General features: G+C 36.7%; 2 protein-coding genes across 3 annotated transcripts; both read left to right on the forward strand.

Moving 5' to 3' along the window:
- The first annotated feature begins 528 nt into the window (after positions 1 to 528).
- On the forward strand, positions 529 to 5,874 carry mfsd10 (major facilitator superfamily domain containing 10). The gene is made up of 13 exons (XM_056746189.1): positions 529 to 640; positions 1,006 to 1,229; positions 1,741 to 1,837; positions 1,929 to 2,032; positions 2,128 to 2,286; positions 2,393 to 2,581; positions 3,304 to 3,412; positions 3,522 to 3,633; positions 4,199 to 4,307; positions 4,415 to 4,505; positions 4,595 to 4,642; positions 4,980 to 5,069; positions 5,399 to 5,874. The coding sequence occupies exons 2-13, from the start codon at positions 1,080 to 1,082 to the stop codon at positions 5,500 to 5,502; spliced, it is 1,362 nt and encodes a 453-aa protein (XP_056602167.1). The 5' UTR covers positions 529 to 640; positions 1,006 to 1,079; the 3' UTR covers positions 5,503 to 5,874.
- Positions 5,875 to 6,267: 393 nt separating this feature from the next.
- LOC130420139 (selenocysteine insertion sequence-binding protein 2-like) lies at positions 6,268 to 14,886 on the forward strand. Of its 2 annotated transcripts, none has more exons than XM_056747243.1 (18): positions 6,268 to 6,383; positions 7,017 to 7,097; positions 7,225 to 7,384; positions 7,487 to 7,559; positions 7,652 to 7,839; positions 7,949 to 8,030; positions 8,368 to 8,477; positions 8,567 to 8,710; positions 9,258 to 9,293; positions 9,414 to 9,509; positions 10,298 to 10,421; positions 10,533 to 10,696; positions 10,903 to 11,050; positions 11,205 to 11,370; positions 12,210 to 12,430; positions 12,616 to 12,770; positions 12,870 to 13,026; positions 13,823 to 14,886. In XM_056747243.1, the coding sequence occupies exons 2-18, from the start codon at positions 7,081 to 7,083 to the stop codon at positions 13,942 to 13,944; spliced, it is 2,163 nt and encodes a 720-aa protein (XP_056603221.1). In that variant the 5' UTR covers positions 6,268 to 6,383; positions 7,017 to 7,080; the 3' UTR covers positions 13,945 to 14,886. The 2 variants fall into 2 exon arrangements, with proteins under 2 accessions (XP_056603221.1, XP_056603222.1); XM_056747244.1 differs by having other exon boundaries at positions 10,301 to 10,421.
- Positions 14,887 to 15,600: the final 714 nt, after the last annotated feature.

The raw sequence follows: 15,600 nt of genomic DNA on the forward strand, positions 1-15,600 counted from the left end.
AAATTATAGTTTTATTATATTGTCTTTGCTATAACTTCTCGTTTTACAATTTCATTCTGAAGTTTATTTCAATTGCATTTTACATGATAACATTTTTGTTCTATATGTTTATGCGTGACATTTTTATTAGACCTTCATAGTGTACCATTTTGACAGAATTTTGCTTTTAGCAGGCAAATATTTCAAAACATGAACTCTGGCTCCCTCTTGTGGTCTTGAAAAAACGTTACAATCACATTTAAATGTGTTGTAACGTCAAGCTAATGTAAAAATAAACGTACAAAATTGAAACTTATCAAATTAATTAATATGCTATTAGTTAGATGTTTTCTATATATCAGCTGGCAGCAGTGCATAGGTTTTGGGTTTGATGTCAGCTGATAAAATGTATATGCACCGTAAATAGATTTGAACAAACGCATCTTCCAAATATATACATATAAAAAAGGTTGTTCGTTACATTTATAAATCTCTTGTGGCAAATAAATCCTGATCTTCCCTCTACACGTCACAGTCGTGTCGTTGCTGGTGAAATCAGACACCCGCTTCCTGGTGTGCGTGAGCGCGAGCGTGTGTTTACGAGTGCTTGCGTGGGACCCAGCGCATCTTCATCTTCAACTTTCACGCTGTCATTTTTAAGGTAAGATAAACTGTATCGTGAATATAGAAATAGTGAAACACATAAACGATAAGTGGATTAAAATACTGGGTGGGCGGTCCTGCTTTCCTTGTGTGTAGAAGGAACTGAACTGTATATCGTATGCACGTTAACTCTAACGAAACAACACTGTAGTTTACATTAACAAAGTGAGTGTAGAATACTAATACAAATGGTAACAACATTTTAATTTCCTGAAAAAGTATCTATTGTAGTGCTCCATTAAAAGTAAAATTCATTAACAGTGAAATCACAGTTTAAAATACTTCTTTCTAAAATACAGTTTAAATCAGATCCATAGTTCCCAGAACACGTTGAGCTTGTTTTTCTTCTGTCGCTCTTCAAAGAATCTCCAGTTCAGTTCAGCGCGCACACGAGATGGTTTAAGCATCTTCTGCGGTAACACAACCAGAGAGGAAAAATGTCAAGCGACAAGACTTCAACATCCGAGGATGTCCGATCTTCAAGAGTCATCTGGGTGGTTTTCTTCGCTCTGCTGCTTGATCTTCTAGGCTTTACACTAATTCTTCCACTTCTGCCTTCCATTCTGGACCACTACAGTCAAACTGGGGTGAGTTGATCTTCTGAAGGTTGTGTTTGCTTTGAGCTTTCCAGTGCACGGGTTTAAAAAGTTTCACTATTCAAAAGGGTTCAACTAAAGGGTTTAACAATTCAATAAGGTATGCATGTACACACAACTGTAGATTGTGTGACATTATGATGCATCGTAAAGCTTTGTAAACACATCATTCTCCAGCCCTGTATTTCCGCACACACCGAGATAACACGATGTACTGAATGAATGAACTTTATAGTATTTACCTCTGTTCTATAACCAGTATTCTTTTTAAATCAATGAAACTATGACTTAGTTTGTTCCTTTGGGCATCAATCATTACACTTTTTACAATAGCCCAATGAACATTGCATCAGCAGTGCAAAGGTTGTGGGTTCAAGTCCCAGGTGAAACAATGTATGGTTTGAATGCATTGTAAGTATGCATTTTACAATAAATGTAAAAAAAACGTGCCACCTCAAAAACTAGCAACCTAGTAATGTGCGTATTTTTATGTATTTGACAGGACGGCGTTTATCAGTCACTACAGAGCGTTGTGGATTGGTTCAGGGGCGCTGTTGGAGTTCCTATGGAAACCAAATACAACAGCGTTCTTTTCGGCGGTAACTTATTTTGTCTTAATGTTTTATTTAAAGGCATCACATGGTCTTTTGAATTAGATCTTTGCATTGATCGTCTTCTCTGATGTCTTAGGTCTGATTGGCTCGCTTTACTCATTTCTTCAATTTCTGTCCTCGCCCGTCACTGGAGCTCTTTCAGATGTGTATGGAAGAAAACCTCTGCTGCTTTTAACAACTGTGGGTACAGAAGAATGTGAAAACACACTGTGCGAAATTAAAATGATAACATTGTACCTTCAGTGTTTTACGATTCTTATTTCCTCGTGTTTTAGGTGGGACTCATTGCCTCTTACATTTTATGGGCTTTATCTCACAGTTTTAGTCTCTTCCTCTTATCTCGGCTAGTGGGGGGGATTTGTAAAGGTAATGTCAGTCTGTGCACGGCTGTGGTGGCTGACCTGCCCTGCCCTAAAGCAAGAAACAAGGGAATGGTGAGCTGTTGCCAATAATCTAGATGATTTTCAAATATTAAAAGAGTTACTTCATGCGACGCCTTTATTTTGTCGTAATTTGTTGTTATTTTTGTTGTGATGGCAGGCAATGATTGGTGTTGCTTTCTCTTTGGGATTTACACTTGGGCCGTTGATGGGAGCATATTTTGCACTGAGGCGCAAAGACGCTGAGATATTTTATCAAGGACCCGCGATGCTGGCCGTCTTGTTTTCTATAGCAGACCTGCTTTTTATTTTCTTCACACTGCCAGAGACTTTACATAAGGACAGTAAGGTGATGATATAATGCAAATAATTCTTTTTTTAAAGGGACAGTTCACTCACAAATAAAAATTCTGTCATTATTTACTCACTCTCCAGTTGTTCCAAATCTGTTCCAAATTTTTTTGTTCTGATGAAACAGAGAAAGATATTCGGAAGAATGCTTGGACCCCATTGACTACCATAGGAGGAAAAATGACAATGGCAGTCAAAAGTGCCCCAGAACTGTTTGCTCTCAATCATTCCTCAAAATATCTTCTTTTATGTTCAACAGAACTAAGAAATGAGTAAAGATTTGGTTATACAGATTTGGAACAACTTGGGGGTGTGACTTAAAGTTTTTCAATTATGCTTATAATTCAAAGTTGATATTTACAGATCTGAATTGTGCGAATTGTAATTGCTTTACTGTGGGGAAAAAACATTCCTTGCTTAGTTTTTTTGTCTTATTTTCCAATACAAATCATTCTTAAGTTAAAACACATTTACTTAAGAATCAAATGGCCTGGCCTAAAATATTAAATCGTGTTTTTTTCTCTAAAATGTATCAAAATAAAGTGATCGATTACAACAAGAAAAACATCTTCTAATAGTGCAAGAAAAAACAATTCAAGTTTTAACCTTATTCCATTAAATCAACTATTTTAGATATTTGTATGCACAAGTAGGTTTTTTGTCAGTGAAGGTTTTTAATTTGTTTAGTTATGGAAATGAGGAATGTTTTTTATTTTACAGGGATCATCTAAAACTTCTGGTATTCAACAATCCGGGGATCTTCTTCACCCTGCAGCCCTTTTCAATTTCACTGCTGTCACGAGAACAGAGAATCCCCCCACCGAACAAAGTGAGCGTAATGTTTCAATGACCTATGATAATAGCATATCATACATTCAGTCATGCTCTATAAACTGTCACAGTATTTCTTTTTAAGAGATTTTTTTCCTCTACATTAGGAATGCAGAATCTAAAAGTGCTTGGCCTGGTGTATTTCACATATCTGTTTCTCTTCTCTGGGCTGGAATTTACGCTGAGTTTCTTAACACATCAGCGCTTCCAGTTTTCCAGGCATGTAACATACATAACACAACTTATGTTTTCTATTGTCTTTGCAATCCTCTTTGCAGATCATTCTGACTCCATTGAAACTTAAATTTAGTCATATTTGATATTTGATCATATTAATGTGTTAAATTTGTATGTTTGAGATGTTTGAGTCGGAGAGGCTACAGGGGCTACAGAATATAACAGACAAGCATGTATGTGGAAACATCATCAGCTGTAGCAGAACTAAAAAATATAGCATGAGCAACATTATAAAGCGTCTTATTGTCTTTGATTTTAAGGTCAGGGTCATGATGCATGACTCATGAACCTGGGAAAAATTGCTCCTGAGATTATTTCTTTGAGGATATGAGGAACAAGGAACTTTTTTTGTGTATTTGACATTGGGAACAAAGGTTAAAGTGACAACAGCGTAGTACCTTATACTAACAAACCTATTTTTTTCATTTGTATGAACTGAAACACGCTTTGGTTAATCAAAACCATGACATATGGATATTAGTATGTAGAGTATATAAGCACCTGACTCATTGCCTGCGTTTTAATCACTTCAATGCTTCTGTTTCAGCATGGATCAGGGAAAGATGTTCTTTTTTATTGGCATCACCATGGCTGTGATCCAGGGCGGCTATGCCCGCAGGGTCAAACCAGGTCGTCAGATCCAGACTGTTCGCGTGGTAAACTCTCTCATGCATTACAAGTCTATTAAAACATTTTTGTATGATTTTCGTGGAACTTTAAATCTGGCTTTCTTAATTATTATCGCTTTTTATTTATATTTCAGGCAATTGCATCACTCATACCGGCCTTTTTGCTCATAGGAATAGCATGGAATTTGACACTACTCTATTCTGGGTTATTTCTGTACTCCTTTGGTAAACATAACATAACAAACATAGCAAATAAACATGTTTTCGTTTACATATTTGTTTGTATTTCTAAATGTTTGCTTCACGTTTTGTAGCCGCTGCCATCGTTGTTCCTTGTCTTTCAGCGCAAGTTTCTGGTCATGGTGAGTTTTTGAACTGTATTTTTATGTTTTGCTAATAATAGAATTTGTTTATATAATCATGGTGGGACCTAAACCTGAGTGCATACCAACACACAGGGACTTGGGTCACCGTGGGGACCAAAATTGAGGTCCCCATGGGCGACAAATATATTTTAAAATAAAAAAATGCAAAAAGTTTTTTACGAACTTTAAGTTTAAGAGTGGAGTTAGGGGCAGGGGTTAAAATTAAAATTTTGTATAGTATTAAAAACATTACGCCCATTGGCTGTCAAACACGGAGATGATAAACCAGACGTGTGTGCGTGTGTGTTTTTGTGTGTGCGTGTGTGTTTATAAGGCTCAGCCAGTCAAAAGGGAACAGTGATGGGAATCCTTCGGAGTCTTGGAGCTTTGGCTCGTGCAATGGGTCCTGTTTTGGCTTCTTCAGGTAAACTACAATCTCTTTTTTCTTCTGTATGTTGTTCCCGTTTTCGATTATTTATTATTAATAAAACATTATAGTTATTGCACATCATTCACTCATTACACTATTTGATGTAAAACGTATTTCTTTTCACTGGCATTTTATACTGTTTGAGGCTTGTGGACTGACATACATAATTTAATTATTATTATTTAATTCTTTATTTTTGTTGACTTTTTCTTCTTTTATTTATTTATCTTTCTTAGTCTTTTCTAATCACTTTGGTCAGCCTGCGCGCGTTTTAAATGTGCATTTATAAATAAATTAAACTTGAAACTTATTCTACTTTTCAGTGTACTGGTTGGCTGGAGCAGAAATATGTTTTATATTGAGTTCAGCATTCCTTATAGTGCCTCTGACTTTACTGAGGAGACTGGAGAGACAGAAAGAGGAATAAAACATGGAGTTTTAGTGTTATTAGGGTAACAGAGACCCCTCTCTCTATTCCACTGTGCCTTAGTATCACATGTTCGCTCATTTTTAGTTGTTTGCAAAATTTAAGAAAAACAATACAAGGTACTATAAATAATGCCAAGAAAGATTATAAAAAGGCTGTTTACTGTTAAATTTTCCAAAGGCTGTAAGTATTAAAAATATTTATTAGTATTTTTACAAGACTTTGTTACCATGGAGATATGCATGTTTATATAAACATACTACTGATATTATAATATGTGGATACAGCGATCAAACGTTTATTTTTATTTTTTATGACTCAATATTACTTTTCAATAAAAATGTTCAATAAATGTTTATTTCAATTATTTTTAAGTTTTTGCATCTGTTATTGCAACGCTCGCTGTAATCTTATGTATCTTCATATCATGTGTTTGATTATTCTTTTTACAATTCTACTTTTATTTCTATACTCTGTTTACTGTCTCGACTGTTATTTTCTGTAAAGCTGCTAAGTTACAAGAAATAAAACTGTCAATGTGTGAAATAAAAGCGCTATTGTCTTGTTGCTTTGCGTTCCACTTTATAAGGCGCTGCGCAGACAATCGAACTATGACATCAGAATACCGCGAGAGCGCGTTAAAATAAATGCGCTCTCGCGATACAATTATATCACACGTCGATTCATTTGCGCATCAAGCCATACAAGCGCTTTGGTCAAACTCACGTGTTACCAAACAACCAGATCATTTCAAAATAAAAGTCCCGTTCCCACAGAGCCTGCCTGTCAACTTTGAGATTGATCTCTTATTATTCGGCCCACCGGTTTTACTTCAAAAGGCAGTGCGTGTCTTTAAAATGGAGTCTGTCAAAGGCCGAAAGGTATGAAAGTCTTTATCGTTCAGTCATTAAAGTCCTTCATCATCACGACTGTTTACAATGGCTCAGATTACGGTCTGAAGCTCTATCTCGAAATCCCATATGGCTCGGCACAGAAAAGCAGTGGAGAATTAAACATGCGACACAACGAGACTTTATAATGTTATTTATTTATTTGCATGTAAGGTGAAAGTCGAAGCGTTTTGGTTTGATTCGATGGAATCTGCATGAGGTTTGCTGTCTGTAGTTTTTTTAGCTGACTGCTAACCGATGCAGTGCAATGTTTATTGCGACATCAGTCTTGTAAAACCACATTCTCTTTTGCTTACAGCTTGTTTCAATGTTTAAAATACACTTGTTCAAAATCATCGAGGATTGGAAAATTGTAAAGCATGTTTGGAAACTGTAACGTTGTGTGGTTTATGACATTAGTTTGTTTACTGCGCCATCATTTCACATTTAACACAAAGTTTCTGCAACGTTCATTTAAACACCTTTAATAATAAACAACGAGGGTTACTTTTCGGGTAACAATATTCATACTTGTAATATAATGTATTGCATTATATAACATATTTAGTTATGTTGCATTGTATTGACCACATTGCTCTTTGAACCCGTGTATGTAACTTGCAGATTTTGAGGATCAGAGTTTTTGCTCAGTCGAAATTGTTGGGTGCATAGCCATTTCTACAACAAGATGGAGAACATAAAAAGGTTATTATAATTTTTTATAATGTGTCTATGTAAACTAGCAAGCAGAGTGAGCCACCATAGATAAATATAAACCTTTGTACTTTTTTCAGTAGTTAACACTTACAAAATGTAACTTTTTGTATTTCAGAGCTCCACCTAAAGACCAGACATGTCAGTCCTCAGCTGAAGACTGGTTCAAGAGAAGGCAGAGATCCGTCGAGCATGACAGGGCAGAGACGAAACACGGCCACAGCAGCGTCTCTCAAGCCACCACCAGGACTTCTGATCTTAGAAGAAAGACTGGAAAGGTCTAGTATGATCCAACAAGTTTGGTCATTCTTACAGCATCATGTCAAATCATTTGTGGGCGTATTTTGTTGCTGTTCCAAATATGTGTTTTAATCTTGCAGTTATGGAAAGAGAATAGATCCGAGGCTTCATCTCAGGACAAAAGAATCAGTAGGAGGTCGTCCGACAGAAAAGGTACGTAACCACGATACAATCATGTAGCTTTAGCATTGTTAGATTCTCAAGGAACTTCGAAATGTAAAAATTCTGTATGCTTCTGTCCCCAGATCCTGCTCACAGTGTCAAATCAGCAATTTCATGTAGTAGCACTTTTGAGATGAAACTTGTAGATTTTCCTGAATTGGGTGACATCACACCTGGTGACCCTGCGTTAACCTCCTGGCCCCTGGAGTCGTCAGCATGTGTTTCAGTGATGTCAGAAGAGCGACAGAGTTTACCAGCAGCTACTTGTAAGGTAACTTTCACGCATGCTGGTATGATCCTAAGAACACTGTTCAGGCGCAAACTGTTTACATCTATTAGCTTTTATGGGTCACTTGCTAATTTCTTTTCCTGTATATCAGAATGTAGCAAATCGAAGAACAAAGCCGGCACGACAAGTCCCATCGAACAGACAGAATGATGTTTTATTGGCCGTCACAACAGGTAAAGATTCAGGAAAACTTCAACATGGCAACCCATTTTTACATTCAAATGTAGGGGAAATGGATATTAAAAGAAAAAAAGTGTATAAATCTAGGGCCGAGCTATGTCCTATTTTCTGAAAAAAGTTTTTACAAACGGTTCTTCTTTGGAACAACATGGTGCTGATGAATTGTTAACATAAAGAAAATGTCATGATTGTGGTGTAATGATAAATCGTGCAAAAAAGAATGTGTCATTGTTGCACATATCAAATCATAAGCGTATTTGTTGGCAAAAAAAATACAAATCTATGTAAGAGAAATCAAGTAATATATGAATATATTCCAATCGGATTTAGATCAGGATAATGCCACATCCAATCCGGCTGGACCTGCATCCTGGGCAAATATTGCTTCTCAGCCTCCAAAAGTCATTGAGAAATGCCCTAAACCCAACACATCATCTCAGGTACACGCTTTGTCTGTCAGCGTACACCATACAACATAAATACTGTTGTGTTTCTCTTTAAGAACAAACATTTCATTCACCTTTTCAAGGAGGATTTATATGCACAACCAGGAGAGCAGAAAACCGAGAAGAAGAAGAGAAAGAAAAAGAGGAAGACTAAAACAACCTCCGAGGACACGAAACGGCAGATACCAGAGGAACATCTGATACAGCAGGAGCCTCCAAAGATTGGGGTGAAAATCTGGTTATTTGTGTCATAATGTTGTTTAAAATGCTTAAAATCTGAGTCTTTACTTAATAAATCATATTTAAAATACATTTAAATAATAAAATTAGACAACACTAATGCAAACCAGTCTTAAAGGACAGTTCACCCAAAGATGAAAACCCTGAATCTAAATAAATGTATTTGTTTTGTTGAACACAAAGAAAGATATTAGAAGAACTTTTAACCAAACAGTTTTTGGCCACCATTGACTACCATAGTAGGAAAAACTTGGTTCTGTTGAACTCAAAAGAAGAAATTTTAAGGAATGTAGTACAGTGAAACAGTTCTGGGGCACTTGTGACTGTCACTCTTCCTGCTTTGGTACTCCATGGTGGCCAATAACTGTTAGGTTTTAAGCGTTCTTCATCTCTGTGTTTATCAGAACAAAGACATGTATATCGATTTGAAACAACTTAAGGGGGAGGAAAGATGACAATTTTCGGGGGGCGGTGAACTCTTCCTTCAATATTCTCCGTTGCATAATGGTGAATAATTTAGTGTTGTGTTTGCAGGATGAGGAGGAGTTTCCAGACCTGTCGCTTGCACTTGTAAGTTCATTGAGGTGGTTGGCACACACCCACAGGCCAACAGTTCATATGCACATATAAAATAAAATGTTAGTGTTTGTTTATTTATGCTAGTGTACTATCTGTGATTGTATGATTCAGGAAGTCAAAGGACATTCTGGAGCACAGAAAGAAGGATCGTCTCTACAGATAAAATACAAAACAGCACCTGCCTCTAGTGATGCTAAGAAAACACAGGTTGGTGTGGACCACAAAAAGAATAGTTTTATTTAGGGTTCCAATGAAGAATTGGTTAATAATTACTCCGATTTATCAACACTAGAATCTTATATCTGCTAGCTATCCTTTTATTGTTCGTATTTTGTTTGCTATGTTTTTAATTGATCCTTTATTGTTTTCAATGGAAAACTGTATGATTTGTACTGTAATTATGACATTGTTTAGTATTTATTTTTAATAAGATTTTCTTTAGGGTGGCTCGTAATATATTGTCCAAGGACTACGGATTAAAAATTAGCCTTTGGGTTATTCTGGTACATTTACAGGAATGTTTTATTATTTTACAATTTCCCTATAAACTAAATAAATACATGCAAAATCAAAAAATAAGCTCAAAATATTAATCCTAATGTACACCCAAGTAAGGTGGGCTTACCTGTTAGTACAATTGCTTTGGTACCTGATGTTTCAAATATGGTAAGAGGCGTTACATCTCCGTCACATGCTTGCTGTATTCGACCAATCACTGGTTAACTGGTCAATCATAGCACACCTCGCTTTTCAGAGCGATGAGCTTTATAAAAAATCTGCCGTTTCAGAGCCTCGGGGCAAACAGGAGATACAAACATGAACAGTATGTGTAATATATTTCATTTTGAACCTTAAATCGTGTTTACGCATTAAGTCTAAAACTATCGATAATATTCGCTTTAGCCACGTTATATCACTGCGTTAAGTCGGATACATTTAAGATGAGTATTATTTAAATAGTAGTAGCAGCTGATTTTTACCCCACCTTCATTCAGCAGGTTAGTCAGAAGAAGTCTAAAGTCCCTGTGCAGCTGGACCTGGGAAACATGTTGGCCGCCCTGGAGCAGAAGCAACAGTGTCAGAAATCCAAACAAGACCAGCGGCCGTTGACCATCTCTGGTATTTCGCTTAGAAAATCATTGTTTATTTTTAAGTGTCAAGTCTTTTCTTTACTATGTTTTATAATATATAACACGTAAGATAATAGAGTCATATTTTCTGTTGTCTCAGTTGGTGGAGCTCTGCATGTGGTCCATAAGGAGCCTTCGGTTCAGAAGAAGCCACGGCAGCAGGAGATGATGCCTCATAACCCGCTGGACTCCACCTGTCCTTTAGTGAAGAAGGGAAAACAACGAGAAGTTCCGAAAGCGAAGAAACCAACGCCTCTTAAACGAGTGAGATTATCTCCACTTCGTGTTCACTTAAAGGGCCAGTGCGCGATTTCGACGTATCAACGTTTGCTAAACCAATGGTGTGGTTAGGGCCACCTGAATGTTTTAAAACTAGAAGGAAGAAAACATTAATTTTACTTGTAGAAATGACATGATTCTTTAAGGTCAAATTGTCAGTGTAAAATATGTTTTGTTTTTTCATAATTTAGGTGATTCTAAAGGAAAGGGAAGAGAGGAAACAGAACCGCCTGCTGGAGGAGAGAGACCCAGCCCGATTGGTCACTGAGGCCGTGGAAATGGAAACCAGTGAGAACCCCTCGGATACAAGCCTGCCTGACCAGGACCAACATCTCACAAGTATGCAAACACGGCATGCATTGTGTTGTAGACAAAAAAATGCAATCTGGACTGAGTTAATAAGAAAGTTTGATGTTTTAGTGTTGCCTTGTTTGGTCACATTATTTTCTTGTATGTGTGTGAGAATGCTCATATTCTCTTTCATTGGATCTAGGTGACAACCCTGAACTTGTTTGTATTGAAGAACCAGAGAGCGACCAGCCCATTTCAGAGTCTAATGACACGCCGGATAATGATGTGGTGGAAAATCCAACATTACTATCCTGTAATCCCGAATCCAACCCTAATCTTCCCAAAATCCACAGCAGGAAGTTCAGGGAGTAAGAAAATACAATTTTATTTCTTTAATGTACGATTATTCCTTAAATATGAATATACTGATAACACTTTGCAACAAGACTGTATGCGTTAACATTAGCTAACATCACCTAACAATGCAAACAATACAATACCAACAATTTATTCAATTTAGCTACTGATTTATAGAACTTTTTGTTAAATCAAAACTTGTATTTGTTAACATTAGTTAGTGCATAATGAACAAACATTAAAAACTGTATTGGCATTTACTAACATTAACATAGATTTTTAAAGGGATATTTCACCCAAAAATTGAAATTCTGTCACCATTTTCTCAATCTCGAGATGTTCTAAAAACAATTAAAATTGTATATATATATTTTTCTGTTGAACACAAAAGAAGATATTTTGAAGAATATGGGTAACTACACAGTGCTGGTTCACCATTGACTACCATTGTGGGTTTTTTCCCTTCTATAGAAGCCAATAGTGCCCCAGAACTGCTTGCATACAATAATCTTCTTAATTTCGGACAGTTCACATAAAGACAGTTTCAACAACAACCTGTGGATGAGTAAATAATGACAGAATGGGTGAACTGTCCCTTTAAACGCTGAAAAACTATAATGTTAACTGTAGTTCATATTAGATAATGCATTTAATATTGTTAACAAATACAACCTTATTGTAAAGTATTACTGACATAATTGTACCAAAAAGAATCTTTGTATTAAAACTATATTTCTATGCATAATGTTATGTATTGTCATCTTGTTATGCAATCTCATCTCAGATAATAAATGAATTGTTATCAAGGAAATTCTATTTGATGTTTAATATAATTTTTCTACGACTGCAGCTACTGCAATCAGGTGCTGAGGAAAGATGTGGATGAATGTGTGACCACTTTACTGAAGGAGCTGGTGAGGTTTCAGGATCGTCTTTATCAGAAAGATCCCATGAAGGCTAGGATGAAGCGTCGGGTGGTCATGGGACTGCGAGAGGTGCTGAAACATCTCAAACTCAGGAAAGTCAAGTGTGTTATCATCTCGCCCAACTGTGAACGTATACAGTCCAAAGGTACATGCTGATTCACCAATGATCCATTCACATAGACATATCATCTGCAGTGGTACATTTTGCTGATGTATGATTCTAAACAACAATTATTAGCGTTTTATTGAATGAAAACAGCATTGGATGCATGTTTCTTTTGTGTTTTTCGACAAAGCCTAAGATCTGATCGGTGGTCTTGTATTGTGCAGGTGGTCTAGACGAGGCTCTCCACACCATCATCGACACGTGTCGGGAACAGTCCATTCCATTCGTTTTTGCCCTGTCGAGAAAGGCACTGGGGCGCTGTGTAAACAAAGCCGTCCCCGTGAGCTTAGTGGGCATCTTTAACTACGACGGGGCACAAGTGAGTGTCAAAAATCTCCGGTCATTGCTGCTTAAATATGCTGCTTAAGTCGTTCTTCAACAACAACGATGTTGATTGCATTCATATCTCTTTCCACAGGACCACTATCACAAAATGATCGAGTTATCGGCAGAGGCCAGGAAGGCCTACGAGGTGATGATTGCGAATCTTGACACTTCATCGCAGGAACAGCTGGAGGAACAGCTGGAGGTGGAGACCTCAGAAGAACCTTCTGGAACTGAAGAGCCCGACTACAGTATGTCTTCACTCGTTTTCTTAAACAAATGTTATGCTCCTCAACACTTTTGATTAGATTTTATTTTCCTCTTATTTAACTGCTCGGTTTAATATGTAAATGTTTAACCTGCCTGTTTTGATTGAAGGCTGTGGTTAAGACTTTTTGTCGTATTACATCAGTTGGTTGCCATATGAGTGATGAGCGATATGTTTTTGCTGGAACTGAATTGTTCTTTTACTCAAAGCATACTCAGAATTTGCTTAAAATATTCGAATTATCTGTTGATAAGACTGTTGGTTAAGTCAGGGGTTCCCAAAGTGGGGGTGATCGAAAGATGATTTCCAGAAATCATTTTTTATTATAAGAAATAGCTTATGTAATCAATAAGTGTAACAAAATATTAGCTAAAGGTGCAGTTTGTATAAAACTGTGCTAGAGGGCGCACGATCAAAACAACAACAATGCCTTAGCTCGATGACGCTGTGAAGGAACGTGGAATGATGGGATCTGTTGTCTTCAACTCCACCGCTAATGCCCGTAAATCAGACGGGAACGAGAAATCTTGTTAGCTTGTATGAACAGAAAACCACTGAGACATTTCTTAATAGATATTCTATTGTGTTCCATAGAAGAAAGTCATGAGGGTGAATAAATAATGTTGGGGGAAACTTAAATTTTACCTTTTTTCTTACCCATTATTATATTTATTTACGACTTCTATTAATATTTTGGCTTGTATCCATTTACATAAGAAAGAACATTTGTCACAACATTTGAAATCACCCCTTCATCTGACCTCCTTCTGTCCTCTCAGTAAAAGTCTGGAAGAAAATGCTGGAGAAAGATTTCGAGCACTCTTTCCTGAATTTTGAGGAGCACTTTTCATCGGTTTCCATCGGTTCAGAGGAGCATCTGCGTGACCAAGAAGGAAGCTGAAGGAAGTGAGAGTTGAGAATCTCAGTTTTTGTCCATGTGCTGTGCTGAGGTCATGCTTCTGTGAGGCGGAAAGTAGAACACAGCGTGTTGGACCCACACATGAGCTTCTAGCACACACCGAGGAAATCTTGAAGTACCAAACGTGCCTATGATTGTCTAGGATTATAATGAAATGCAAGCGTTAACACGTGGCATGGAATGATGTCATTAATCAAGGCAATACAGATGAAAATAGCCCTTGACTAAATATTTTCGTATAGATTATCACATACTTAGTTTGTTGTTTGGCAATCTGAATGGTGAATATTTTTGTAGATATCTCCTCTATCTCAATTTCTATTCAAAGAAATGTACTAGTTTGATAAAGATATGAAATCAGAACCACTAGATTGTTGTAAATGTTTACATTTGGAAAGCAAATGTATTTTCCTTCTCCTATATCATGACCACTGTGTTTGTAGCAAAATTGTGTCAGCAAGACACTTTTCAGTTCTTCAAGCTGGTAAATGAATGAATGAATGTTATGACCACGAACTGTATTTGGGAACACGTATCCGCTCCTCACTTAATTCAGTTTCCTTACATTTAATTTGTAATCCACTTTATCCAAGTGAGGGTTCCTGTACACTAGCTAATCCATTATCATTGAATCAAAGAGAGTCCTTGTGGTTCATTTTTAACAGTTTATGGATCATGTGGTTTGTAGTTAATCAAACATTTTCATTTTATGTAGTTGTTCAGTACTCTGCACATACATGTGGCGTAAGACGAACTACTTACAACTTCACTTTAATGGAGGATTTATTTCAGATAAAACCGTGTGCTTTGCTGCCATGTAGAAAAAAGTTGACTTTGGGACCAAAACATTTTGTGTGTTGTGGATGATTGAATGCAAGCACAAGGTTTCTCCAGTATTTGCAATAAATTCTTTGCAATAACTGATCCCGACCTCTGATTACTGCTTGGAAAAGTTTGAATGGAGAATGGAATCTGCTGTGCTTTATTTTAACCCCTCTACAAAAATGTGACTTAAGGCCACAAAAATGCATTTGAGGATCAAGGAATGTTAAATTATTTGGAATAAACCAGATCTTGGATGATTCAGTTTTTTCATTAATGTCATTTGTTTAATTTATACTTATCTACTTAAGAGTGCTGTGTGTAATTTGTTTGGAGGATCTATTGACAGAAATGCAATATATATTATATATAACTATGTCTTTAGAGGTGAATTAAGACCTTGCATAATGAAGCGTTAAGTTTTAATTACCATAGAATGTTCTATTTCTATCTACATACTCAGGTTATCTTACATGTAATTCATCATGTTGTTTCTGCAGTAGCCCTGAACGGACAAACTGAGAGCGTGTTTCATAAATACATTAGCCGCGTCCAAATACCCCCACTTGCAGTCTTGGCCACTTGAGAGCGCATGCACGCGACAGGATGTAAGATTGCAAGTCTGTCCAGTGCCCTCAACGCATACTTAACCCTCTATCTTGAATACAGCTTCCGAGCGGGTACAGCTGCTTTGATACAATACAAATAAAGCACTATAAAAATAAATCTGCCTTGACTATATAAATAGATATTACATATATTTTGTAAGTAAAACGTAGTGTTACACATTTTAATGGTGAAAACTCCGAAGTAATG

This window comes from Triplophysa dalaica, chromosome 4 (assembly GCF_015846415.1).
Source record: "Triplophysa dalaica isolate WHDGS20190420 chromosome 4, ASM1584641v1, whole genome shotgun sequence".
NCBI lineage: Eukaryota > Metazoa > Chordata > Actinopteri > Cypriniformes > Nemacheilidae > Triplophysa > Triplophysa dalaica.

Bases quoted from the DNA above. Each gene is read 5' to 3' on its own strand.
- mfsd10 (XM_056746189.1), top strand. From the start codon at position 1,080: ATGTCAAGCGACAAGACTTCAACATCCGAGGATGTCCGATCTTCAAGA. The intron at 2,287-2,392 runs GTGAGCTGTTGC...TTGTGATGGCAG, and splicing joins AAGCAAGAAACAAGGGAATG to GCAATGATTGGTGTTGCTTT. The intron at 3,413-3,521 runs GTGAGCGTAATG...CCTCTACATTAG, and splicing joins GAATCCCCCCACCGAACAAA to GAATGCAGAATCTAAAAGTG.
- LOC130420139 (XM_056747243.1), top strand. The intron at 7,385-7,486 runs GTCTAGTATGAT...TTAATCTTGCAG, and splicing joins TTAGAAGAAAGACTGGAAAG to TTATGGAAAGAGAATAGATC. The intron at 10,697-10,902 runs GTGAGATTATCT...TTCATAATTTAG, and splicing joins AACCAACGCCTCTTAAACGA to GTGATTCTAAAGGAAAGGGA.